Source organism: Gopherus evgoodei, chromosome 6 (assembly GCF_007399415.2).
Source record: "Gopherus evgoodei ecotype Sinaloan lineage chromosome 6, rGopEvg1_v1.p, whole genome shotgun sequence".
NCBI classification, from domain to species: Eukaryota; Metazoa; Chordata; order Testudines; family Testudinidae; genus Gopherus; species Gopherus evgoodei.
The window spans coordinates 68720439-68748331 of record NC_044327.1 but is presented as its reverse complement, the minus strand read 5'-3'; the positions used below and the strand labels follow the sequence as shown (position 1 = coordinate 68748331).

General features: G+C 38.3%; 1 protein-coding gene across 2 annotated transcripts in view; it reads right to left on the bottom strand.

Moving 5' to 3' along the window:
- EFNA5 (ephrin A5) overlaps positions 1-18486 on the bottom strand; it is a 313248-nt gene extending 294762 nt beyond the window's left edge. For both annotated transcript variants that reach the window (XM_030567537.1, XM_030567538.1), the window contains exon 1: positions 16782-18486. In XM_030567537.1, coding sequence (XP_030423397.1) covers positions 16782-16906 — 125 coding nt within the window. In that variant the 5' untranslated portion in view covers positions 16907-18486. The remainder of the gene's footprint in view (positions 1-16781) is intronic.
- Positions 18487-27893: the final 9407 nt, after the last annotated feature.

Genomic DNA, 27893 nt, shown 5'->3' with positions numbered 1-27893 from the left:
AAAAAGAATTATGAAGGTTAAGTATAACCAGAGCCATTATAATCACCACCATTTACCTGTTCAAACTGATAGGTAGGTGTATTTTCTAAAATGCTTAGAGACTTGTCCAAACATAGCTTTCACATTTTCCCAGTTTACGTATACTTTTCATCCAAAAGACTCTGATAAGCCATAGTTTAGAATAGGAAAAATTACAGCTTAAAACTTCAAATGTGTCAAGACATATTGAAAATTATAGTTTATGACAGCCCTGGGGTTAAAGGGCATGCAACAGCAGTTCACTACTATTTTTTTTTTAATGATGGAAAGTTTGTTTTGTTTTTTAGATTCCTCCTCTTCCTGCTTCACTTTTTTGATTTTTTTTTTAAATGGAGAATAGAAAGGACTCTAAACTGCTTTCCTTTTTTCCATTTTACAGGTAAAACAGAAATGCTTATAAGGGCAAAATAATAGCTACAAAAGATTAGTGCAATCAGATTATAGACTAAAAACAAGCATGGCTATGACAGAGAGGGATTCTAGAGTGAATGAAAGATGCTGTGAGTGTACTGCTTTTCCAAAGCAGAGTCTGAAAGGAACAAGACTAGATGTTTTCAAGAAAGAAACCTGGAGTCATTTATCCATGAATCACTTCACGGACAGTTTCTCTTCCCCCACCCTTTCATATTGTACTCTCCTGTTTCTGAATCTAAACAGAGTTTTAAGGGAGTGTTATATCATTCTTAAAACAATTCCCACAGGTCAAAGTTAGGAAGAAAATATTTTTAAAAAGGAACAAAACATGAAACATGAAAACCAATGGAACACAAAAATAAAATGGACTTAGAACACCAGAACTAAAATATTAAGTATAAGAGTGATGCATGGGAAATCTCTTTAGGGAACTCTTTCAATCATGCCCTAACTCCTGAAATACTTTGACACTACTAAAACTAGTCAAACTACTAGCTAGACACTATTTCACTGTATTTAGAGTAGAACTTTACAAATAAAAATCTAGTCCTGTGTTTCTCACTGGTAGGATGTATGCAATGGGAATTGTATGCAAATAGCTGTAGCATCTTGTCAACATATCTGCAAGTGTGCAACCTGTTCAGACTTTTACAATAAGTTCTTCAGATAAATATTACTATTACGCACTTAAAGTATATACCCAATGTTGATTTTATTAGCATCTCTACCGCACAAATATGGATTAATACTCCAGGGCACAGTAAGGTTCATCTTCATTTCCCCATATTATTGTCATAATTATGGAACCCTCATGCCACTCAGGTGCTTTTTGAATTGGCAGGATATATTTTCTCCCTCACTGAGCAATATTTAATAATATCTGGCACAATTATGATGTAGACCATATACGTTCTTAGAGCAGAAAACGTTCTCTTTTAAATTAGTTATCTTGATTCATTAACCTACATGTTTTTCAAAATTAGATAGCCTGATTGTACAGCCCAAGAACCTGATCCCGATTTTGATCTTTTGTTCCCTAACTGCTAACATGAAAATGCTGCTCAGACAGACACATTTAAGTGCAATGTCATTACTAGTAGTAACCATGAGGGAAAAATATGAATCTCTAGCATCTTTACCAGATATTAATTCCATTTTAAAACTGTTTCATCCAGGTACTCTGCCCTGATCTAGGTGTGTTAAGGCTTGAGGCTCTCCCAAACCTAGCTTTGTCCCTGGGCATTTTGATTAACGTGTGGAATGCAGAGGACATTTTTGTCTTAAGGGCGTAACTTTTCTAATATGCAAGAAAACACACAGTTCAAAGACCTTAACCTACCTCATACTGATTCTAATCTAAAAATCAACAATCTTGTAGGCACCTAGAGCACCTGCTTTATAGGAAACAAACACACACACACACACACGATTCAGACTTTCTTTCTTTCTGTATGAGAACAAAAGTCCTAATTGGGTACTGCCTCAATGTCACTGCTAAGGAGCACAATGGTCTGATTTACCCAGAGAAGTTACGCTATAGTCTACAGGCAAACACACTCTGATCAATAACATTATATTAGCTCCAAACCCAGCACCTAAAATAAAGTGCTTATGAAATGCTTCCAAATGTTTTGTTCTAAAGAAGGCCATTTTATCAGCAGTAAATCAAGATGGCTAATATGAAAATGAAAGGCTAGGATTCCATTTTATATTGAACTATAAAATACAGTTCACTCAGTGACAGGGTCTGCTAAAGTAAAACAGAAAAGAGACTGTAAAACACAAAACCATTAAAAAAAAACTAACCTGCATGGGACTAGAAACTAGGGCAGAGAATCTATCCTTAGGCATTTTTGGCAAATAATTTTTGTAAGTTTCAGGCAGAGAGAGTTTGCTGATGGTTATCAAGTGATAGTAGCCAGGAAATAGTAATGGGGAGGAAAAGAACAAATCTCTCACTCGTTATTTTCTCTTCTTTACCCTATGACACTCGTTACCTGCTATGCAAATATACATCAAATGACACTCCAGGACACGTATGGATTTCCTATCACCTGGAATACTAAGAATATTTAACATAATGCCACTATTTAATAAAGGTTCTCAAGCAAATGCTCAGTCTGCCTCTGGTACATTTGCTAATGAAAGCAAAGATACTATTTGCAAGACAACTTCTGTGCCAAGTTAATAAGAGACTCTGGATTTAAACGAAAATTATGCTACTACATGTGTTACAAATGATGCTCTGTGCAATAAATGTTTCTGGTATTTTTGTTTGGAGATGGCTTCAGAAATTAACTTCTAAATAAATCTATAATAGGATCCTTTTAAAAGAGCCTGTGAAGTGATCAGAATAATGCCACCGGAAATCCATGGAATATTTTGCCAAGTTCAAAGAAATTCACCTGAAAAACCAAGTTATGCACACATTTTTCAAAAACATGTTGGATTCTTTAAGATAAAATACGTATAAGTATGAATACATTATTTGGGCTCTGATCCTACAATGGGATCTGCTAACATGGACCCCTTGACCTACTGAAGTAAATGGGACTCCACATAAGTGAAGGGCTGAATCAATTTACAAGATCGGAGCTTAGTTTTCGAATTATTTTATCTTACGGAGTAGTTATAAGTAAAATGGGCTTATTTCACCAAGTCTTGTCTTTTAAAATTGAATCAACACCCCAACTTCCTGAGATTTCAATCTCCTCTACATTTTTCCTATTACATCACACCTCATAAGAGATCTTCCAGGCCACCTAAATTCAACAAAACCAATACATGACAGTATATTAAATGACACCCTCCTACCTCCCTCAGCCCTAATTTAGTTAAACTTACAGTGCAGGACCCAGTGTTTGAGATTCTAGGAAATGGAAGAGGGATGACTGAATCATCTAATACAGAGCTCATACTGCAAGGAGAGTTGATGGGTACAGCTATACTGCAGAAGTAGAAACTCACTTCTCAGCTGGTCACAAAGTTAGGACACCACATAATCTTAGGGCGTGGCTACACTGGCACTTTACAGCGCTGCAACTTTCGCGCTCAGGGGTGTGAAAAAACACCCCCCGAGCACTGCAAGATACAGCGCTGTAAAGCCTCAGTGTAATCAGTGCCGCAGCGCTGGGAGCGCAGCTCCCAGCGCTGCAAGCTACACCCGTAAGGGATGTGGTTTACGTGCAATGCTGGGAGAGAGCTCTCTCCCAGCGCTGGCGCTCTGACCACACTTACACTTCAAAGCGCTGCCGCAGCAGCGCTTTGAAATTTCAAGTGTAGCCATACCCTTATTCACACAAGTAAGTGTTCATGAGTTCCAGGTGGTCTTGAAAAAGTAACCTATCACGTGATACAGCGTGATTTTGAGGAGATTCCATCGGCTTTCACACTTTTTGCACTCCTATATCTGATTAACTATAGTCTTACCTTTTTAAACTCCTGACTTTATTCACCATAGTTATTATGTACTAAACTGGTCTGTATTGTGTAAGGCGGTGGTTCTCAACCAGGAGTACACATACCCCTGGGGGTACAAAGAGGTCTTCCAGGAGGTACATCAACTCATCTAAATATCTGCCTATTTTTACAACAGGCTATATAAAAAGCACTAGCCACGTCAGTACAAAACTAAAATTTCATACAGAAAATGATTTGTTTATACTGGTCTAGATATTGTACACTGAAATGTAAGCATAATATTTACATTCCTATTGATTTATTTTATATTATATAGTAAAAATGAGAAAGTAAGAGTCTAACTTTACTCAATCATTTTTGAATTCTTGAGCTTAGTCGTCCGTAAAGCATAGTCTACATTTTGGTGGCTATGCAAGGAACAGTAATAATAAAAAAGTGGCACAATGTGCTGTTTCTCTCTTTGACTTTACTTACTTCTTGAAATGTTGATAAAATTTGAATTCTATCCTCATTTGTGTTTATATCCTTATATTTGAAAACAGATTTTTGTATCAAACAGAATTGGGTAAATGTTTGACAAAACCAGTGTTAGACATCCCAAAGCCCTATAGCCTGTCGATTTCATTGCAGATGGATAAAATCCTTCACTTTTTACCAAAAGATTCCTGGGTTTTACCACACTATTGTTTGGGTATTTACGGATTTCCAACCAAATTTTGGACCATTCAAGTATATGAAAAAACAGATTATGTGAAGAAAATCCAATACATTACATTTATAGTATGTATTTCTGTTAATAAACAGTGAGTGTAAACCTGAAGTTATCTGTTAAAGCAAGGCAATGCATGTGCATGTGTGTACATACTGTTAACGAACAGTTCATTAAATAAACCACAGCACTAAACTGATTTCACGTTCAACACTCTTACTATTCTCTAGTTGTTGCTTTTTTCTGTACTCCCATTTCTCCAAAAATAACCCTGATATTTACCCAGAAAACTGTGAAGTTAATTTTTTGCCCTAATTTTTACTTATTATTTTAACAATTGTAATAACCACTAATAAATTCCTGGAAATTATTAAAACAATATAAAAATAGAAAAGAAAGGGCCCTGCACATGGCCCATATCCCCAGATTGTAAGCAGAAAAAAAAACCTGACTCTACAGAGTAATTTGAAAATAACTGGCTTCATTCATTCAACCTCTTGATCAAGTTTACTATCCAATCTACAATAGCACAGACGACTTGCACCCTTTCAATAAATGCAGGCAAATACAGCATTGATCCTTGCAATTTTATTGGAAAGCTCAGTTCACAGAAAGCATGTGCAACAGAGAGAAAGGGAAAAGTGGATGAATTGTAAGAGGAACTAATATATATATATATATATGAATGACTTGGCCACAAATTGGATGGGGGAAAATAATTCAAGTCTTTTTGAAGGCAGAAATTATGAACATATATGTAAATGGCATTTCCATACAACTGAGTTTCCAATAGTGCTAGTGTGTGGGCACTAAATATATAATGCATGTGTTTATATATGTAAATACAGACACATACACTCACAGTAGAACTGAGTTTCCCCAACAGTGTCAGTATCTGTTATATACTCACAAAAATATATACATACACTTATGCTATTGTGAAAACTCAGTTATATTGATCAATATAATTGTGTATATCTGTACACACAATTATTTATATATAAATCCACTATAACTCTTGGGTAAACTCAGTTATATTGATAAGTGTGTATATCTGTCTATATACACACACGTACGTACATGCACATGCATTATATATTATTAGACACACACCTTCCATATTCTTTCCCCCTAAAAGCAGCACTGACAATGGTGACAGTAGAGTGTGTAATTAGTTTTTATTGTTCCCCTGACAGTCATAGCTCTGCAAGGACCCCTTGCCTTCTCCATTGTAAATGTTATAGGAAAAAAATACACTAATGGCAGGCGTTTAATTATAGCCACAGCAACTATGATGGGAGCTGTGCCAGAAGTGACTGGCAGCTTTGGATAGCAGATATTCACAAAAATATGTCTTTCTTCCCTATTCTATTGCTCAAATTACTGAAAATGTGGGCTTTTATAATATATTTTCCCTGTGACTGTTTGCTGACAATTTAAATTAATATTATACTGTATTACCACATACTCTAGTGTTACACAGCTTCAAATGACCGCCACCTTAAAATTACTGGGGAATGCTCAATAGGGAAAACAGTATGTGTTCATTCAAAAAAAGTGACATGCTATTTAAAAAGCCCAAGCTATTGACAACATCAGGAACAACAAAATTTCCCACCAACTCAAATTTGTAGTTCACATTTTAAAAATTGTTTTTAAGAAAATAATACATATATTGTGATAGCAGCTAAAGGGGCAACACATCCCTTTACTTTTTAAAAAATATTTACAGGACATTGTACCAATGTCAAACTATGACAGCTTCTCTAGTTCTATCACTGAGAGGTGGCTCGTTTTTTGTTTGTTTGTTTTTTGCCTGATTAATTAGCAACTGGGAGTCACTTTTTGGCAGCTTTCGTATCCCTAGAGTTTCCTCTGATTTGGCACAAAAACTCTCTGATGGGAGCACTGCTGTTTGTACTGTACTCCTCTTAGTGATAGATCACTAATTTTTAATAAACTAAGCCCTAAGAGAAATATAAAAAGATGCTAAGTGTTTTGAGTCAATAACAGTAAACAAATACAAAAGGGAAAAAGGGCAGCATGTAAAATATTAGGTCTTTTCTAGACTATGTATGCAGTGGTTATCCAGGAGATCACATGTAATCTGAAGAGGGGGGCCTGAATTGGTTCTTATTTACTTGTTCCAAATCTCTGTCTACATCTTTAAAATAGGCTCTAGTGACTAAATAACATGGATGAGGATTTTCCTTGCAGAAGAATGTTGATATGAACCTCCCTTCATTGTTTCTCATCCCTCCCCACCACCAGATGAATGAAATTACTTTGTGAAGCGGATCTCTACGAAGAATGACCGCAGAATTCTGGACCAAATGGTAGTAAGTTTATGTAACAGTCACAAATCCCTGACTAAACTGAACAAAGCATTATTCCTAAATGGTAAATTTTGGAATTTAAAAGTGAAAGTATCTTGCAATAAAATGGAAATTTGCAAATAGCTGTGGAGTCAATGGCGGAGACGCCATCCCCCATTCAGCTGGCTCTCATCTCAGTGACTTCAAAAAACAGTTTGCCATTCTGTTAGCTTAAGGCACTTTCTGTGCCAGTGCAATGACCATGCTGTGTGAGAGTGTCAGAAGGTCACTACTTTGAAATTCCAGCATCTCTCTTTATTCCCTTCTTTCCTGAAACACGAGGAGGGAAAGTAGGATTGAAAGCTCCTACTTTGTCAACTCCTACTTGCTAAACATAGGAGAATACATTGCCTCTCTCTATGACCATATTTATTGTTCTTTTAAGTTGAATTATTTTTGTTTGTTTTTGTTCAACAGCAACTTTACAGTACAACTCAAGGAAAACCTCATTGATACCAATAAAACTGCAGGGAAAGACAAACTTATAATTCTATCAAGGGCAGGCAAAATATAAATGTCCAAATTACCCAACCCACTAACTCATCAACTGAGCTAACTAAGGCACTACAAGTTTCTGTTGTCATAACGAAAAAATGCTTTGTATTTACTTTCTCTTCCTGTTGTATTTTTGTACAAGGAGCATAACAGTAGCTGCAATTACAGGTTTAACAAACGCTAATAACTTGGAGGAATGTTAAAAACTGAAACCTCAAAAGCTTGGAACAGCAAATAAACTCCATAAAGATTTTTTATGTGTTTACCAGATAACTAATTAGAGGAAAAATATTTCAGCAACACTGGTGTTTTGAGGCCTTTGTTGGGGGTCAGTTAAGGAACGAGTTATCTCTTCGTTGTTAAAGCTTGTCATTTCTCCATTCCTTCTCCCTCCCCCACTATTATAGGGCATATTTACTATTATAAAACATCTGTCACAAACCTGTAGAGTGAACCGAAACAGAAAATGTCTATTTAATTTTTAAAGTTCTTTGGAGTCATTTTATTAATTCAAAGAAAGACAATGGCAGAGCTGGTAAAGCTGTTGCCAGCCCGTATCCAATCGCTAACCAATACTGCCGGTCCAATACGGTGGATTGACACAGTAAAGATTATCACCATATCAACAGATAGCTAAGATGATGCCAATTTTAAAATTTATTCTAACAAAAATCTACATGTTTGGTTACACAGCACCACAAATATTTCATCAGAAATAGAACGGTTTTGTTTTTATTAAGTGATTTAGAATTTACTGAACTCCAATTCCACGGTAAAGATAAGAACTTGATATCTGGAGAAACATACTCAGCAGGGAAATCACACTTTAAGCAAAACAAAATACAAACCAAAACCACACAGTATAATAAATGTGCATTATCAAAAAATCATTATACCCCTTAATAGTTCCCTATGAGATTATATAATGGCACTGTGGGAGCTGAGGAGTATGCATGTATGGTTCTTCATAACAGAGAATCTGAATATATGGATTACTACTTTAAAATACACAAAAAGCAAAAACGCAACATTTCCTTACTAGCCACTAGGGAAGTGCTAAGGTACACAGTACAGCTTGTGCTGGTGGACCACTCGAGTGCAATGTGGATTTGCCAGCGGCTGGAAAGCATTCACCCAACAGCAAAGAAATGGAAAAAAAAAATCTCTAGGGAGAAAAGAGAATATAGTCTTCTAATGAACAACGTATGTCTGTGCTACAAGGTAAAGATTAATTCTGGCACAGTGAGTGAGTTTTATACAAAAGCACGTGACGCAGAAATTTTAATCTTGAAAAGAAAACAGGCCAGATATTTGCTATAAAAAAGAACACAGCATTTAGCAACATTTTAGCAAATTGAAGGAAGACAAAAGTAGAAACCCCATGCTTCTCCTAGTCCAGTTTTTATCTCACCAAATGACTCTCAAACGGTTTAGTCCTTCTCTATTCTTCATTTCCATTTCACAGCTCTCCTCAAGAGCTGAATAGGCTCAACTCAACCAAAACTGGCTCTTTAAAAACTACTTGATGTAACTGAAATGAAAGTAAAAAATTAGCCAAGCAACCTACTAATGATAATGTAGCAATGCAGTTTTTGTTGCGCAGTTGTCTCCCAGACAAATATATTCACTTAAAATGATCAAAAAGGAAATTTTAAAAAGTAAAAAACACACTTCTACTGTAAATACTGTATTTATAGATTTCACTTTATTGAAAGTTTTTGAAACTGAAGAATCATTGCCCATTCATACTAACAGATTACAAAGGAGTTGCAATAGAAATTAAAAAACAAACAGGCTTGAAGATTATAAATGAAAACTGACAATCATGAAGAACTTGCTATCAAACATTGGTATTGGCAACTCAAGTATATACCTTGTCAGTTAGCAGAACGTTCACAGATTTAGCTACTAGATGATCTCTCACTGGAATGCGTTTTATTGCTCCTTCACTTCACTGGAACAAATTATGGAAAAACTCTAGCATACCAGATAGCCGAACATGGGTATCAATTACAAAATATTGCAGCACTGAAGAAAAATAAATTAGTCAAACCCACATTTATTCCCAATTTAAATGAAAATTAAGGATTGACAGTTCATTTTCATCTACCTATCAAATGTCAAATATATAAGGGATATTCCTTAAGGCAAAGGTTTGGTTTTTTTAATTGGAAACTAGAACTCTACCTGAGTTAAATCCAATCTCATGATCACTGTAAAATAGTGTATTCTCTCTTTTCTTTTCAAATGGTTGATTTTAATATAGATTCTTATTTTTTTTAATTGTGCTACTACCGTAATATATGGTTTCACTATTTTGCAATCAGTCTTAGGATCCTTAAAAACCTGGGTTTCAACTATATAGAGGCTTGCGCACTAAAGAATACAATTCCATTTTAAATGGGCTCAACTATTGTAATCTATCCTGCAAATAATACAATTAACAGAAACAATGCAAAAGTACCAGGAAGAATTGTGAGACATGAAGATTTTTATTTTTATATTCAACTATGCAGAAGTATGTTACAGTAGGGTTTACTCACAATAGCTGTAATAATCACCAGAAAGCGGTTTCAATAATATGTCTGTTTTAAACTAAACATGTCCATTTAATTGTGTTAGTATGCTGCTGACTGACTACATCTTTAAGCAGAAGTGTTAAGAAAACTTAAACAAAACAGAATTTCCTCTTCTTAATAAAGAATACATCATTCAGAAACAGTAGAAGATTAGATTAATCATGAGACCAAACACATTTTTTCAAAGCAGTGCTCAGAACTGGATAGAAGGACATGGAGTGATTAGAAGAAAAAAATTATTGAGCTTCTCTGCATTTCAATTTTAAGACATTTATTCTTACATAAAACCCTTAACCTGTCAACCAAAACAAAAGGATATATATTGCTAACCAAGGAGGAATTACACTCGACTCATAGTTTCTCAAACTGCAAGAGTGGTTTCTTCTCAATATTGTTTTCTCCTGTGTGAACTATTGCTTCATAGCAACATGAACTCCCCATAACCCTCCCACTTTATGTGCTCTTTTAATTAAAGCCTAATATTTAAGCAGTACAGCGTAATTCCTAATGTGGGATTATTTCAGGATAAAAGCAGTAACACTGTATTTTAATAAATGCAGAGAATTGTGAGTGGTTTGTTTTCTGAAGCAGAGGCCTGTAATTTCATGTGTTTCATATTACATTTGTTTATATACATTGCTATTAAGGGAATACCAATGTGTGAAAGAAGTAGGGTAGTGGGGAAGGCCAAGAACGAAAAAAGACACCTTAAAAATATTTTTTTATTTTTAATCAAATGAGAAAATTGTAATTTTTTTATTGGAAGAGGATGGCTGGGAAACCATTTGTACAACAAATTGTTCATCCTGTGAGTTTGGCCACCTTTATTAATAAAAAAAACACTTTCATATTCTTGGTTGTTGTTACATTTATGCTATTCTTCCCAGCACCACCTCCTTTTAAAGACACTTCTGTGTGTCTATGTACATGTATGTGTATATATGTATGCCCCTCCCTAAGACTGCAAAGGCCAGGACTCCTGAAGGACTAATTGTATTCATTCATTTTCCCAGCCCAGCATGGCACTGGTAGATTGCTGGGCTCACAGCAACAGGGGAGAAAAAAAAAGGCTCATCTTTATCTATCCTTCTCCAACAGGAAATACAGCCAGTGGGCAGAATGCAATGAAATGCCTTCACTCTGAGCATTTGCAAAAGATTAAATGGGAAGAATTTCAGGAGAGTAATTTACCCCTTAACTAAATTTCCTCCCTGCAAAGGTGAAGGCCTGTAAAACTATTGTCCACTGTGCAGGTTTCACAGAGGGACGCCATGACTGATTCAACCAAAAGGTATTTTTTCAGAGTCACAGGGGGTACAGTAACATTATTAAAATCTGCTAAGCTAGATGAAATGAACTACTGAAGTCTCTGCTGGTGCATGTTTAATCATAAGAAATGTATTGGGCCAGAGATCTTTTTGTCTTTCGGATTTGAGCTGCCAGATAAAACTAGTCCTCCAAATACAAGACATATCATACCCAAAGAAGAAAGACTGAATACTTCTGGAACTTAAAGCATTATGCCTCTTTTGAAGTTTAACAAATTCTGAATTATCAATATCAAATGCCTTGGTTCTCCCCACTTTGCTCCCAACACTGATTCAAACTGATCAAACACCTTATACTCTCTGAGCTCCAACCCTTTCCATATAATTTCCCTAATTTCTGCAGGAATATTTCATGATTTTAAAAAATAAACCCATCCATACGACTTGTGCATTTGTAATCAACATATTATGACCAAATTTTCAAACGCAGGTGCATAAAGATATGCTGAAGTATGACATATTTTTTGAGAAGTCAACAGAAGCTGTGGGTGCTCATAAACTCTGAAAATGAATCTGAAAAATCAGTCCTCAGCTTTCAGGCTCTGATACAGGAAAACACTTAAGTATATGCTAACAGATAAATGTTCACTTAAGTCCTGTATATTACAATGGGACTTAAACAGGTACGTAAGTGCTTTTGTGAACACAGATGCTTCCCTGAATTAAGGACTAAGTGCCTACTATGGATTCAGCTTCCTAACTTTAGACACCTGCGTTTGGAAATTTTGATCTATTTATGGAATTTACAGGAACACACTCATTTTTTCACTCTGTACTCAACACCTCAAGCAACTATCTTAATGAGAACTCTAATACTGATGAGTCCAATTATGGCATCACTTATGATTATTAGAATCATACAGTTAGAGATTAAAATTATTTTGACTATATAATTTCCAGTAGACCCACATACGTACGCACACATACATAATACATACATATCTATATCTAGAGTGATCAATCCATGAATACAAATAATTATATTGAAATTTAAATTACAAATATTTTTAACAAAGTTATTTATTATAGCCAACAGCATACACCCTTCTCATGCAAACACCACTGATTTCAACAGAATTAGTTCCCTGAGTGAGACAAGCAAGATTTGGCCCTTTGTATTAATGATAAGAGATTTGACCTGACTAGAAACACAAACTATTTAAAGTTCTTTGAAACCACAATCAATTTGTAAATTCTATACAACATGCAACTCTTGAAATAACTTATATAGTTAGACAGAAATTGCAATCTTGAAATGCAATCCTGTAAAGAGTACAGCATGGAGCACTTACTACGGCAAGTAGTCCAATTTGACTTCAGTAATACTACTCACAATGGCAAGCGCTCAGTAGCTAGAAACTGCAGGATCAGGTCCTAAAACGGAGAAATGTCGGTGACTGAATCATCATCATCATCATCAAGGTACTGATGAGTTAGATGAAATAAATATGTTGCATTCTGAATGAACTCTCAAAACTATGTTAAACATTACACAGAGGAACGTGGCTATGACAATTCTTACTATTTCTCTACAGTGAAGTGGTACTTCTGCAGTCACAGATGTAAGACTAATGTACTTGTGAATTCTGATCTACTCTTAAAACACTTTAACATCTACAAAATCACATATAAAAAGTACTTGCATACATTTTCAAGAATACATACTGTAAAATATTCTATCCACAAGTTTTTACATGGTTTCACATATAATAAAGCAACCTTATTTTATCACATTTTAGTAAGCCTCATGTTTAACAGAAGAGGAAAACATTTTTTTTATCTGGAATCAGAGTATGGTATTTATGAGGAGTCATATTTTGTTAATTAAAGTGACATAGTAAGAAACAAGCAAAATCATACTTCGAAGTGATTTTTCTGAAAATATATTTGGGTGATTTAAAAATAAATTACTATGTTATATTACTCTATATACTAACAGTATTACAGAAGACATTTTTAACTATTCTACCAGGATTTTGGCATCTATTCAAAAAATATCCAATACAAACCTTTATAATATACTCATGGTGTTTTATTTAAGGAAGTCTGTTTCATACTGGAGGCACTAATCTATTTGCACCACTCATCAGATTGTTAATATGACTTTTTAATAATAATGGGAATTATTTCTGTTTCCATAAGTTGTTTAGTTAGGTTAGTAACTATAAAACCAAGATAAAGCTGTACTTGTCAGAACAACATGAAAAATCTCTTCACCCAGGTTTTGAAGAAACTGTATTGTAGAGCATATTTCTATTTTCTTGCACTTGAACTGAAATCTGAATTTTTAACTGAATAATTAGTTCACAGTGGATTGGAACTTTGGATAAACTTTATTAAAAAAGTAAGCTAAGCTACTATGGCTATATTAGAGGTCAAAGAAATAAAACATTATTTCACCTGTCAATTCAGATTGTTATCATCCAATTAGGTATTGTTTTTGATTGCCACATGTTAGTAAAAACAAAATGCAGTCAATTCTCTGACATAGCAAGAAAAATTACTGAGTTATTACTATTGAACAACTGACTAATTTTAAAATTTTGATAACCAGACTGAATTTTACCTTCTGAACTTAGATACTGACAGAGGCAATATAAAATACAAAGCAATTTTTCCTCCCATCTTCTTATGTTTATCCAAACAGATGTTTGCCTGTTTTTATAGCACAAGGTCGCAGAACTTGATAGGCATGAACAAAATACAGATTTTTACTGCCACTACTCTGTAAAACAGAAGAGTAGAATATTTCAGCTCTGTATAACTTTACCATATTTTTAACTCTTGAATAAACACGTCGTATAGAAACGGATACTTTAAAAAAAAAGGCTGCTTCCTATTTTAAGATATCAAGAAAGTGGTTTTTGTTTAGTTTTGCTTTGTTTTTTAAGAAGAGATGGCTAAAATAATTTGTAATGAACTCATGCTCCTCCTGTGTTTGGAGTTTAAGTTGGGAGTTTAAGTTTAACAAAAGAAAACAAAGTTTTCTTTGCAGATGTTGAAAGTTTAAGTTAGAAAAGGTTTTCATTTTACAGTGTTGTAATATTACAAAGTTTAATAAAAGCATTACAAAGCGACCCATTTTAAATACGTACTACTTACTGTCACACTAAATATTACTTCTACTTTCAAGTATCTTCACCTATTTACAAACCATGCATAATAACCACACACAGAGAAGCAGAAAAGTTAAAATTGTAGACTTTGTTTTTAAAAAAAAATCTCCATACTAGCGACGCATGCCTATCATTTGGTCAAATTTACTCCTTCAAATATTTCTCTCTCTTTACAGTGGAGTAGGTGAACATTGTTTGTTTGCGGGGTTGTTTTTTTCTAAAATGATTTTACTGTGTTTCATTTCAACTTTATTTTAAGAAAACTTTGTTTGATGAGACATGCGATTTTTTAAAGAGGCTTATGCTTTAAAATATATCTAAGTGTGATGGGAGGTAGGACCTTCCTTAATTCTACTCTAGTAGTACTTTAATGTTATGGCTATGGCGACAGTTTTTTTTTTTTGTTTTGTTTTTTTGGAAGTATAGTTACTCATCACAACTAAAACATTGTCCAGATAAATCATTATTTTTTGTCACCCTTCTTTTACATCAGTTTAACTTAACTGAAAAGTTGCCACCACAAGCTTAACATTAAAGAACTAAGCTAACTAGCAAACTGCAGGCACTTGAAAATTCTGCGGGTTAACTTTGGTGTCACCTATTTTGAAGCCAATGGTATACAGAATACAACAGTATTCTGCAAGCAATGCAGATGTATTAAAAAAACATGACAAGTAACAAAAATCAATGTACTAATCTCAAACCAAACAGCAGTATCAGAAACATAAAACAGAGATAACCTAAAGTAAAATGTCCTCAAATTTACTTTGACTAGCTTGATAGGTTAAATATATATATATGCTCACATTTACTTTAACAAATACAAAAATACAACAGGTGACCTTTTACCTAAACATACAGATACCATTTGGAACAGGACTGAAATATCATTATACTGAAGTAAAGGGGAAATAACAGGAACACTGCTAGATCCTAAATAAAAACATCTTATTTTAAAGAAGGTTCATTTACCATTATGAATTTTTATTTCAAAACTTCCTATTATCTTACATTTATAGCTACACTATCCACAAAGATACAAAAAAAATCTTTTAGCACAGTACTAACTGGAAAGGTTGGGCTCTATTTTTCTTGTAAATTATAATTCAAGAACAGTTTGATTCTCACTAAGTGGTTCAGTGAAGAACTGGTCCCCCATCCTCCCCCCATCACCCACCAACATTTATAAATGTAGTTCTAAACCCACAGATGCCCCTTTTATTGTGAGTGCATCACTAACTATTGCACTTGAATTTGATATGACAACTTGAGCAAGAAAAGCTGCCCTTTTCCATGGGAAACGTTCAGTCCTGGACTCATTTAAAAGTGCTGAAGTTTTAGAAGTTAGAGGCTTCTTTGCTCCGTTCATGTGACATAACCACCTTACTCCATCTCTGAAGCCCTGACATGGAACAGCTGCCACATGTGGCTGCCAAGCAGCCAGCTCCAGGCTCCTCTACAATCTCAATCCAGGCAAAACATTTCCCTTCTCTCCGTAGTGAAACCGTTTTACAGAAAAGTCATTCCCCCCCCCTCAGCACAAACACAAACACACACACACACACACACACACAACAAATCCACTATAAACAGGTTCAATACACTGCCGTCTAGGTTATAGTGAAACAGTTCAGAACTTTCATTTCACATAATCATAAAGTTTCCCTGCAGCAGAGGTCAGTATAAATGGGTTCCAGTACCTATCTATAATAAGGAATTAGATTTAAAAATGTTTATAAACGGATATGCTTACACGTACAGACACATAAACACAGTTTATTAACTGTAGCTGCTGTACCTACACTTTGATACAAAAGTATCACTATTTGGCTCTCTAAGGAAACCAGAGTGCCAAGCACTGGGGGGCAGTTAGCCTGATGCAATATTGTTTGCTATGCCTAACCGATAAGATCTAAACTAAGAGTTCCCCTCCTGCAGCACTTAACGCAGGCGGAAGAAGAAAGTTTTCGCCCCTCTTGCAAACAAGTAGGTTTCCTGGCACTGGTCGAGAGCCTCGTACTCCAGCCCCGGAGAGCGCTGCCGAGAAGCCCCTCTCTGTCAGCTACATGAAGTGGGGGGCCAACCCCTTCCTCTCCTTCGCAGTCCTTGCCCCCTCTGCTCTGAGTACGTGTACAGCCTGACGAGCGCCCCGATCTCCCCCTGCCTGTCGTGCTGCTCACTCCGATGCCTGCTGGGCAGCAGCCCCGCGGCCGTCTCACCCCCTCCGTGGGAGAAGAACCCAGCACAGTGGGTGCTAGGGGTCGGCTCTCACGCCCGCCCCTCGCCTAGCCCCACTGCCTTCTTACCTAGGATTGGTGCTGTTCCAGTAGACGGCATAGCGATCGGCCACCGCCTTGGAGCCGGGATCCTGGCTGAACACACACATCCAGAGCACCAGAAACACCAGCATCAACATCTCCACGTGCAACATCACTGAGTCCCGGCCCACGCCGCCGCCGGGGGATCAGTCAGTCAGTCAGTCAAGTCACAGCCAGACACACGGAGAGGGCAGGGAGGGGGGTCACAAGGAGGCTGCACTGACGAGCCGCAGCGAGACGCCCCCCCAACAGGGTGTGCGGAGGGGGGGGGGGTCCTTGGGTCCCTTCGGGAGCCGCTGGAGCTTAGTCACCCCGGCAGGGGGAGGTGAGATCCGAGCCGGGCGACGGCAGCAGCGGGCGGCGGGCGGGGAACATTCACCGGGAGTTCAGTGCGGAGCCCACGGGGAGACATACACCGGCGCCGGGAGGCTGTTAGCGCTAGGCTGCGGGTGGGGGTGGCTCCTGTCAAGGCACCGCTCTCCGGCCTCTTGCAAAGTTACTTGGTGGCTCGTGGCACATGCGGGGAGGGGGTTCAATGTCCGTCCTTCCTTCGCAGCCCTCCGGCTCTGGAGGCAGCTGCAACCGGTTCAGGTAAGCGCGCGAGGATGGAGAGAAAGCAGCAGCAGCAGCAGCTACAAATCTTGCCCCTGGCGCCCTCCCCCCCGGGGTCCTGGGAACGTGTCCAGGCAGCTGGGCCGTGCGGGAGGCGAATCCGTGCCGCAAGTACAAAGTTTGCAGCTCTCCCCCCACCGCTGCAGAATGGCAGCAGGCGAGCCCCGAAGAGTCTGGCTGCTGCGCGGATGGAGTTGGGGAGCCTGCTCTGCAGCACAGAGTGTGTCTTGGTTGGAGGAGACTTCGTGGGGTGGGTTTTTGTCCTTCCTGTTCCTGAGCGCTGGATGCACTACGGAGCGAGCCACAGCAACGGCACAAAAAGCGGCCAATCCAAGCAGTTCTGCGGCGCGGGACGCGAGCAGATGGAAATCAGGGTGTTTTAGGAGAGGCTGTAAAACCAGCCGAACCTCACAGAAGGGGAAACTGAAAGCCCACAAACTCCTCTAGTGATGCTGGTGTCAAGCCGCCTCCTCTGCATAGGGAACGAGCTGGAGCCGCAGGACGAGCAGCAGCAATCTCCTCCTTCGGCTTCCCCAAGTGTCTGTGTTAGAATAAAGCAGGGTCCATCCCTGAACCATCGACTTGGGGAAAAAGGACGAAACAGTTTGAAAAGGCGAAGGGAGTGGGAAGGAAAGCAAGCACCCCTCAGAGGACTACATCAGAAAACAAATCAAACCTTCGTCTTGGTCTTGCCCAGCAGCTTTTCCCTCTGAAGAAAAAATATTCCGCCCTAGCAAGCAAATAAACTTGAATGCAGCGGCGGGGGAGGGGGAGAACAAAAGTCAGTTTCGCAAAAAAAAAAATGTTTTATTGGGGGGATATTTAAACTGTCACGCCCCCTTTTGCAATGCTGGTCCCTTCACTGCCTGTAAATCCGACATCAGCAGCCTAAGAAAATCTAGGAGCCTAGCGCGCTGGGTGTCTGTGTGCATGTGCGTGTGCAACAGACAACTGCATAGATATATACACGGTATATAGAGACACACACATACATACACATGCGTGTGCGTCAGAAGAGAGATCTGGAAGCTGGTGTGTGCGAGGAGTAGATGCACAGAGGAGGCGCAGCCAGCTCGGAGCACAGCCGCTGCTGGTTGATCATGTGGGATTTTTGCATGCAGTTTACTTGGGCAAGGGAGGGGGGATGTGCCGGCGCAGCCAGTCAGTGCACAGCCTGCTGTTTGCTTACAGACTGCTTTTTCCCCTTTTTTTACTCCACCCGGATTGGTTTACAACGCGAGAAAAGAGGCGTTTCCTTATTCTCCCCTACTCCGTGCCAAAATATTATCCAGCCCCACCTTCCTGAAACCTGACTAATTGAATTACAAGGAGATCCCAGTGGTCCCTATATGGACTTGCTGCTCAATGTAACCATTTCAACACAAGCTCTGTCTAGGGGTCCTCTCACTCGCATACACGCCCATAAACTCATCCTTAAGAGTGGACAGCTGTCACTGAAAGGAGTGTAGAAAATAATTCAATCGTGCAATAAAGCTCATTCATCACTTAGTTTAGATTTAAATATATGATTTATACGCCACCGGGGATCTGACATCAGCTGTTACTGGATGAGATGTGACAGAACCAATTGAATTGGTTTGCAAATTGCAACTCTAATCTCAAATATTGCATAATCAAATTAAATCGTGGGGTGGTTTAGCAATCTGGAAAACAGATTCTCCTTTGTTTTGCCTTTAATCTTCTTCCAACAATTGTATTTTGGCTTGCTAAACGGCTGTGTGTGTCTTTAAAGTAGTTTATTCAAGCGAGAGTTTATAATAGGGCGTGTCCTGCAAATATCTCATGGGACAATGATCAGACACAAATGTAACCCCGCATCGGTGGAGCTGGTGTTAATGCGACAAAATGAACTGCCAAAAAATACTGCAAGTTCTACGTGTAAACTATGAGGATAAATTAATAATAATGGAATTACTCAGCTCTATTTCATTAACATCTCTCAAAGGGCAGAAATGCCATCACTATGCACCAGCTGTATGCGCTATACTGCAGCGGCAGGGAGATAGATCAGGTGAGCTTTTCCAGCCCTAATTTAAAAGGGTGTGTTGTGTCTATACAGACACACATCCTCTTACCTTCCATTACCCCCCATGCCCAGCTATAAATACGTTTAGCTCCAAAGTTTGCAAAAGCCTCTGGAAGATGTTGGCTGAATGGGACAACAGTCGTGGACGAGGGCTTTGCTTTCTATATGGCTAGAAGGGGGCATCGACTGCGAAGGGTCACAGTACTACAGTTACCAAAGGCAATCTCCTTCCCAGGTCCCTCTCACGTATTCCTGTCTCTTCTGAACCAAGCACCTTTAGTTCTGGACTGAAATCGTGCCTCCCCCAGTGTATTTTCTGTTGCTTCAATATAAACCTCTCTCACCATGTCCTTCTCTCCCGTGCCTACTCAGTCTCCCCGGGTGGCTAGCCGTTTTCCCGGTGCTTTTGAGCTGTTTGAAAGCCCCCAGACTCCCTCCAGTGGTAGATTATCATGCCGCACTTCATGTTGGTATTTCTTAAAGCAGAAAACAGCCCCATAAAAGTCCATAGACTGGATTAGCCTGTAGGTCTAAGCTAGTCTGAAATACCAAATAAAAAGAATAGGTCAAACGCCACTTCAGTTCCTCTGTTTTGTTGTGTGTTTTCTTTTAAACAAGTAAAAATCACTCATATAAATGGTATTCACAACTGCTGTAGATTTAGACTTTGATCTTATGCATTTTTTCTACATCGAAAGTATATTTAGATTAGTATTTTCTATTTGTATACACTCAATTACAAAATAATATTTTGAAGCTGTGAATGGATATTGAGTGCCACATTTAAAAAGTAATGTATTTCAACTACAAGGCAAGGACTAATAGCACTTGAACTATTTAAAAAAATCTACCTAAACAAAATTTATAACTTTAGTGGTTTTTTTGTTTGTTTGTTTTTACTTCATTATAATGGATTTAAAAAGATTTACCTAACTGTCACTTACCAGGGTTACTTTCAGCCTTCTACTCTAACATGTTGCAGCCCATGAAATATTCCTGGGGGGAAAAAACCTGTCAAAGACTCTAGAAGTAACAAATAACCCCCCCAAAGCTAAGTACTTATTTTATTTTTAAAAAAGCATTTCTAATTTTCTGACCTTTATTATTTTTGTCACTCTCATAGGCTTCCCAAATTTTGATAGCTTGGGCTGAGTTCTTTGTGTGTGAATGAATATATCTTATGTTAAATTTCTTTTAACTATTTTGATAATAGGAATATTATACACATAAATCATTGCATTGTCTAGGCAAGAAATCTTATTATAGACCCTTTCAAGGGATCTCCTTAACTACAGCTAAAAAGGCTTTTGCTCCTTTAATTTATTTTTCCCTTGCTGTCTTGTAACAAATATTGTAGGAAAAAGCTGACCTTTTAGTTAAGCCATTTTTGATTGATAGTCTGTTATATAGTATATTTCCACTGAGGTTCAATCCTACACACCCAAAACTCTTCAAGGTATACAGAAGCAGACCCTTTGTATACTAAGAGCAATAGAGAGGTACGGAACACAAGTAAAGTGAGTAAAATTAATACTGTCTGTAACAGTAAAAAAAGTGAGAATATTGGCTGTAGCAGAAAGCCATAGCTGTCATGGTAGTCTCCCTCTCCCCACCTCCTTTTGTGTGATAAACTGTAGATGACTGTATTTTATTAGTTTATAGACAATGCAGAGAATTAGAGAAACAAGCACTTTGAACCAAAACAAAACAAAAACAGTCTCTTAAAAATAATTATTTAATGACTGGAAGGTCTACTGTTCTTTGCAGATGTCACAACATGGACAATTTATGTATCTAACATCCAACAAGATGTCATCCACTGTCTAATGCCCACTTTTGTAGTTGCATGAGTAAGCATTATTGACGTCAAAGATGTAAACTGCTACGGCATTCCAATAAGAATCTTGGCCTTGTATGCATTTAGTGGAATCATAAGGATTGTTAACAGAGAGCTGTTTAGTATTAACTTCAGTTAAACTATTTTAAATAAAATATTTCCAAGTTTATAAGCAATAGATTTGAATTGACTGATGAATGGCTTCTATAGCCAACACCTTATCCCCAGTTTGATAATCTTAACAAATGTTTAAATATGAATTATGTAATATGTGTTTTCTGGCAGTTACATAGCATTTTAACTGCCTTGGTTATACTGTGTTGCTGTTAAACATTAGGCTAACTGATTAGGTATCTTGAAATACTGTAAAGTACATAACTAAGACTAGCTTTAGACTTACACTTACAATGGGTTTTCCTTTAATATACTTGAGAAAGCTGCAGAGAAGTACTTGGCTTTTCATGGACTTTTAAGTAATTACACAGTATTTTAATTGTTTTGAACCATTAATCAAGAGCAATAGTTGGACATTTAAACAGATATGAATTACATACTGAGCCAAATCCTGCCTGTCTGATTCATGCAAGCAGTTCTGTTAAAATAATTCATATATTTCGTGAGTGCCAGATGTTAGGTGTTAGCTAAATGCACAAATATAAACAATAAGACAGATCACCTAAAGCTTTTCCTGTAACATATGTGTAGCATTTTTGGTTTGCAGTGTTGATTTTTGAGGTATAAATTGTGTATCCTATTTTAAGAGTAAACAACTGGTGCACAATCATGCTCCTACTGACGCTGATGACTTCACGGGGGAAAGGACTGACCACTAGAATTTTATCTATAATTAAAAATGGAGGAGAGTGCAGAGAAATGCTTTAAGAAATACTGACCTCCTGCAGAATCAGTTTAAAACTGCAAACAGTGTAACTTTCAAGAATTTTCTGTGTATATTCTGTAGAAAGGGAGGGGGATTTTTTTGTTACATTTTTGTTCAAGTGGAATTTTATTGCGTTTAACCTAAAACAAGATCCTATTTATATAGCTGACTCTCTTAGTGGACTCTCTGTAACTTATCTTATGTTCCTTATGAAGAATAATATAGACTCATAGACTCATAGACTCTAGGACTTGAAGGGACCTCGAGAGGTCATCGAGTCCAGTCCCCTGCCCTCATGGCAGGACCAAATACTGTCTAGACCATCCCTAATAGACATTTATCTAACCTACTCTTAAATATCTCCAGAGATGGAGATTCCACAACTTCCCTAGGCAATCTATTCCAGTGTTTACCTACTCTGACAGTTAGGAACTTTTTCCTAATGTCCAACCTAAATCTCCCTTGCTGCAGTTTAAGCCCATTGCTTCTTGTTCTATCATTGGAGGCTAAGGTGAACAAGTTTTCTCCCTCCTCCTGACGACACCCTTTTAGATACCTGAAAACTGCTATCATGTCCCCTCTCAGTCTTCTCTTTTCCAAACTAAACAAACCCAATTCCTTCAGCCTTCCTTCATAGGTCATGTTCTCAAGACCTTTAATCATTCTTGTTGCTCTTCTCTGGACCCTCTCCAATTTCTCCACATCTTTCTTGAAATGCGGTGCCCAGAACTGGACACAATACTCCAGCTGAGGCCTAACCAGTGCAGAATAAAGCGGAAGAATGATTTCTCGTGTCTTGTTTACAACACACCTGTTAATGCATCTCAGAATCACGTTTGCTTTTTTTGCAACAGTATCACACTGTTGACTCATATTAAGCTTGTGGTCTACTATGACCCCTAGATCTCTTTCTGCCATACTCCTTCCTAGACAGTCTCTTCCCATTCTGTATGTGTGAAACTGATTTTTCCTTCCTAGGTGGAGCACTTTGCATTTATCTTTATTGAACTTCATCCTGTTTACCTCAGACCATTTCTCCAGTTTGTCCAGATCATTTTGAATTTTGACCCTGTCCTCCAAAGCAGTTGCAATCCCTCCCAGTTTGGTATTGTCCGCAAACTTAATAAGCGTACTTTCTATACCAACATCTAAATCATTGATGAAGATATAGAACAGAACCAGTCCCAAAACAGATCCCTGCGGAACCCCACTTGTTATACCTTTCCAGCAGGATTGGGAGCCATTAACAACTACTCTCTGAGTACGGTTATCCAGCCAGTTATGCACCCACCTTATAGTAGCCCCATCTAAATTTTACTTTCCTAGTTTATCTATAAGAATATCATGCGAGACTGTATCAAATGCCTTACTAAAGTCTAGGTATATCACATCCACCGCTTCTCCCTTATCCACAAGGCTCGTTATCCTATCAAAGAACGCTATCAGATTAGTTTGACACGATTTGTTCTTTACAAATCCATGCTGGCTATTCCCTATCACCTTACCACCTTCCAAGTGTTTGCAGATAATTTCTTTGATTACCTGCTCCATTATCTTCCCTGGCACAGAAGTTAAACTAACTGGTCTGTAGTTTCCTGGGTTGTTTTTATTTCCCTTTTTATAGATGGGCACTATATTTGCCCCTTCCAGTCTTCTGGAATCTCCCCCGTATCCCATGATTTCCCAGAGATAATAGTTAGAGGCTCAGATACCTCTTCTATTAACTCCTTGAGTATTCTAGGATGCATTTCATCAGGCCCTGGTGACTTGCAGGCATCAAACTTTTCTAAGTGATTTTTTACTTGCTCTTTTTTTATTTTCTCTTCTAAACCTACCCTCTTCCCGTAAGCATTCACTATACTAGACATTCCTTCAGACTTCTCAGTGAAGACTGAAACAAAAAAGTCATTAAGCATCTCTGCCATTTCCAAGTCTCCCGTTTCTGTTTCTCCCCTCTTCATTGAGCAGTGGGCCTACCCTGTCCTTGGTCTTCCTCTTGCTTCTAATGTATTGATAAAAAGTCTTCTTGTTTCCCTTTATTCCCATAGCTAGTTTGAGTTCATTTTGTGCCTTTGCTTTTCTAATCTTGCCTCTGCATTCCTGTGTTATTTGCCTATATTCATCCTTTGTAATCTGACCTAGTTTCCATTTTTTATATGACACCTTTTTATTTTGTAGGTCACGCAACATCTCGTGGTTAAGCCAAGGTGGTCTTTTGCCACATTTTCTATCTTTCCTAACCATCGGAATAACTTGCTTTTGGGCCCTTAATAGTGTCCCTTTGAAAAACTGCCAACTTTCTTCAGTTGTTTTTCCCCTCAGTCTTAATTCCCATGGGACCTTACCTATCAGCTCTCTGAGCTTACCGAAATCCGCCTTCCTGAAATCCATTGTCTCTATTCTGCTGTACTCCCTTCTACTCTTCCTTAGAATTGCAAATTCTATGATTTCATGATCACTTTCACCCAAGCTTCCTTCTACTTTCAAATTCTCAACAAGTTCCTCCCTATTTGTTAAAATCAAGTCTAGAACAGCTTCCCCCCTAGTAGCTTTTTCAACTTTCTGAAATAAAAAGTTGTCTGCAATGCAGTCCAGGAACTTATTAGATAGTCTGTGCCCCCCCGGTGTTATTTTCCCAACATATATCTGGATAGTTGAAGTCCCTCATCACCACCAAATCTTGGGCTTTGGATGATTTTGTTAGTTGTTTGAAAAAAGCCTCATCCACCTCTTCCACCTGATTAGGTGGCCTGTAGTAGACTCCCAGCACGACATCACCCGTGTTTTTTACCCCTTTTAGCCTAACCCAGAGACTCTCCACACTTCCGTCTCCTATGTCCATCTCCACCTCAGTCCACCTCAGTCCAAGTGTATATATATTAAAAGCCCAGGTTTTGTTCATCTATTGCATTGAAATGTCTGTTTCAGAACTTCCAAACATCACATTTTCTTACGTTTTTAAAATCCCTTCCTGATCCCATAAAACTACTACTGAAATATGACTTTCAAAACTTGTAGTTGAGACTGTTTTTTAAATTAATAAGTGAACAGAATGATTAACAATTATAAATCCTCCCCTATTTTACTGTAACTCCTGATGCTCTAGGTTGTCAAAGAGTAATACAGAACAAAATCATGAACATACTTTTCATACAACATGAGTAGTATCAAAGGCATACATAATAATGTTAGAGAAAATAATTCAGGTCTTTACAGAGAAGTGTATTCATTATTTGATTCCAGCATAGGCAAATATTCATGAGCCAGATAAAAGCCTTCCTTGCTGGGTGATTTTCTGACTTAAGGATTTGTTTTCTCTTTTTCTTTCCTTTCTTAGAGATGCATTTACCTAAGTGAGAAAGCATGTGTGTAATGTACACATGAATTTTTTATTTCTTTTTTTTTTGGAGTGTGTGTAATTTTGTGAAAAAGTAGAGAATCAAACGATCACAGATAAACCTGCCTCAAATATTTAATTACATTTTCTACTAGTTAGAACAGAGGATGAATTGAAGACTCTATTTGCAATTCTTTCAATGACACTGTGTGGCTTTGGCCATGTACTTAACCCCTCAGCCTCTGTATCCCCATGTATTAAAATATGCTAATATAGATACACCTATTTCACAAGAAAGACCTTTGAGAAGAAAGCGGAGGATTTCCCTGAACTTCAAACTGGCACCTTAAACATTTTTTTCAACGAAACTTGATATACAAAGCATTACGGCAGAGATTTTCAAAACCATTAATAGGAGTTAAGCACCTGATTACTCTTTGGAAAATCTTTCCATATGAAATTATATCATCACAGAATATATGTAAAATTGGAAACAGCTGTCAAATGAAAAGTGTAATTGCTTTCAATATCATGTGGTTTTTACTGATAAGTGTTCTTTTTGGTCAGTTTCCTAATTTTGATTAATGGAATATTGATACATTTATGAAGATGAACATTTGAATTAAAATTCTATTAAATTACAATATGTATCCTACCATGCTGAAAATATTAAACTAACAGTTTGCTTCTCTATCCAGTCTAAATCTTCAGTTTAGTCTCTCTGGCCACTCAAGGAAGTCATATTCAGCTGTCTTGATTTGTCATTTAATGATGAATCAATGAGAATAAATGTATGGTAAAACAGACCAGCCAATGCAGTTGAGGCTGTTGTGGCTAAGCAACAGAAGCCATAGTTTTCAGACAGTCCTCTAACTTCCTTTTGCCCATGCATCCTACTTCTCCCCACATGCACTCTTTTTAAATAAAATAGATTAAGAAATTAAAAAATACCTTCTTTGTAGGGTTAATTGTTTATGACTCACTACATGTAAGACTACATTTAATGAACAGTTCTTACATTACAGACCTCTTAGTCTTAAGAAAGACTATTTTAAACTGAATTGTCTGGGTAGTAAAATAGATATGTGAAAATAAATGAAAGTTAGACATTGGGAAACTTTTAGACAACTTGTTGTATATAGCCCTGATCCAGGCAGGCCCAGGAATGAAGCCCCATTGAAGGTATGAGATTATGGATCTATAAAGGCAGCCCCATGAGTAAAGCTCTGTTGAAGGTATGAAGCTGTGTGCAGGTGTGGAGTCATTTCAGGATCAAGGCTCACCAACACAGATAAACAAGCAGGTAAATAGTCAGAGATGCTGTTTGACCAAGTGATGCTTTTAAGGGAGATCCTCTGAGAGCCCACACAGGGAATCTGTTCCTTCAGAATTTACAAAGTAAGGAGAATTAGCTTTTCAGGGTACATTCAGGGCCACCCAGAGGATTCAGGGGACCTGGGGCAAAGCAATTTCGGGGTCCCCTTCCATAAAAAAAGTTGCACTACTATATTTTTTACATTTCCAAATACATGATACTAACCAGCGAAATACATTCAAAAATTAATTTTTAACAATTTGAAAATACACAAAATACATTATTTAAAAAAATTAAATGCTTTAATGGTATGTATACATTTGCAGTTACATAATGGGCTGTCGTTGGGCGACAGTGATGGTTGGTGCCAATGGGCTATCACTGCCTGGGGGTGGTGCTGTTGTTGCCCAGGGCTGGGTGAAGAGCTGGGCTCTGGGTCAGAGGGTGCCTAGTTCACAGGCGCTGGGCTCAGAACTGGGGGTCAGGGCTGTGAGGTGTCAGGGGACTGTCTGGCTCAGAGGGACTGGGCTCAGAGCTAGGGGGGGCGACCAGGGGGGTGCCCAGCTGAGAGGGGCTGGGCTCAGAGCTGGGGGTCAGGGCTGGGGCTCAGAGCTGGGGGTCAAGGCTGGGGGGGTGTCCATTTCAGAGGCGCTGGGCTCGGACCGGGGGGTCAGGGGAATGTCCGGCTCAGAGGGGCTTACCATGCTGCTTACTCCTGCCTCCCCACTCTCCTGGATTCTCAGTGCGCTGTGTCCAGAAGCAGCCCTGGACAAAGCTAAAGTGGCGTGGCTCCACGGGACTTGAGCTCCCGCCACTCACCGCAGCTTGCAGCCCCGCCCCCTTACGACACAGCTCCAAGAGGGAGGAACTCAGGCCCCAGTGGAGCCACGCCACTTTAGTTCTGTACAGGACCACTCCTGGACGTGGCGCGCTGAGGTGCCGGGGGATGGGGAAGGCGGAGGCAGGGGGAGCCTCTGACATTCTCATGGGGGCCCCTGCAGGGCCCGGGGCCTAGGGCAAATTGCCCCACTTGCCCTCCCCCTCTCTGTACATTTTAAGCATTCAGTGGCTG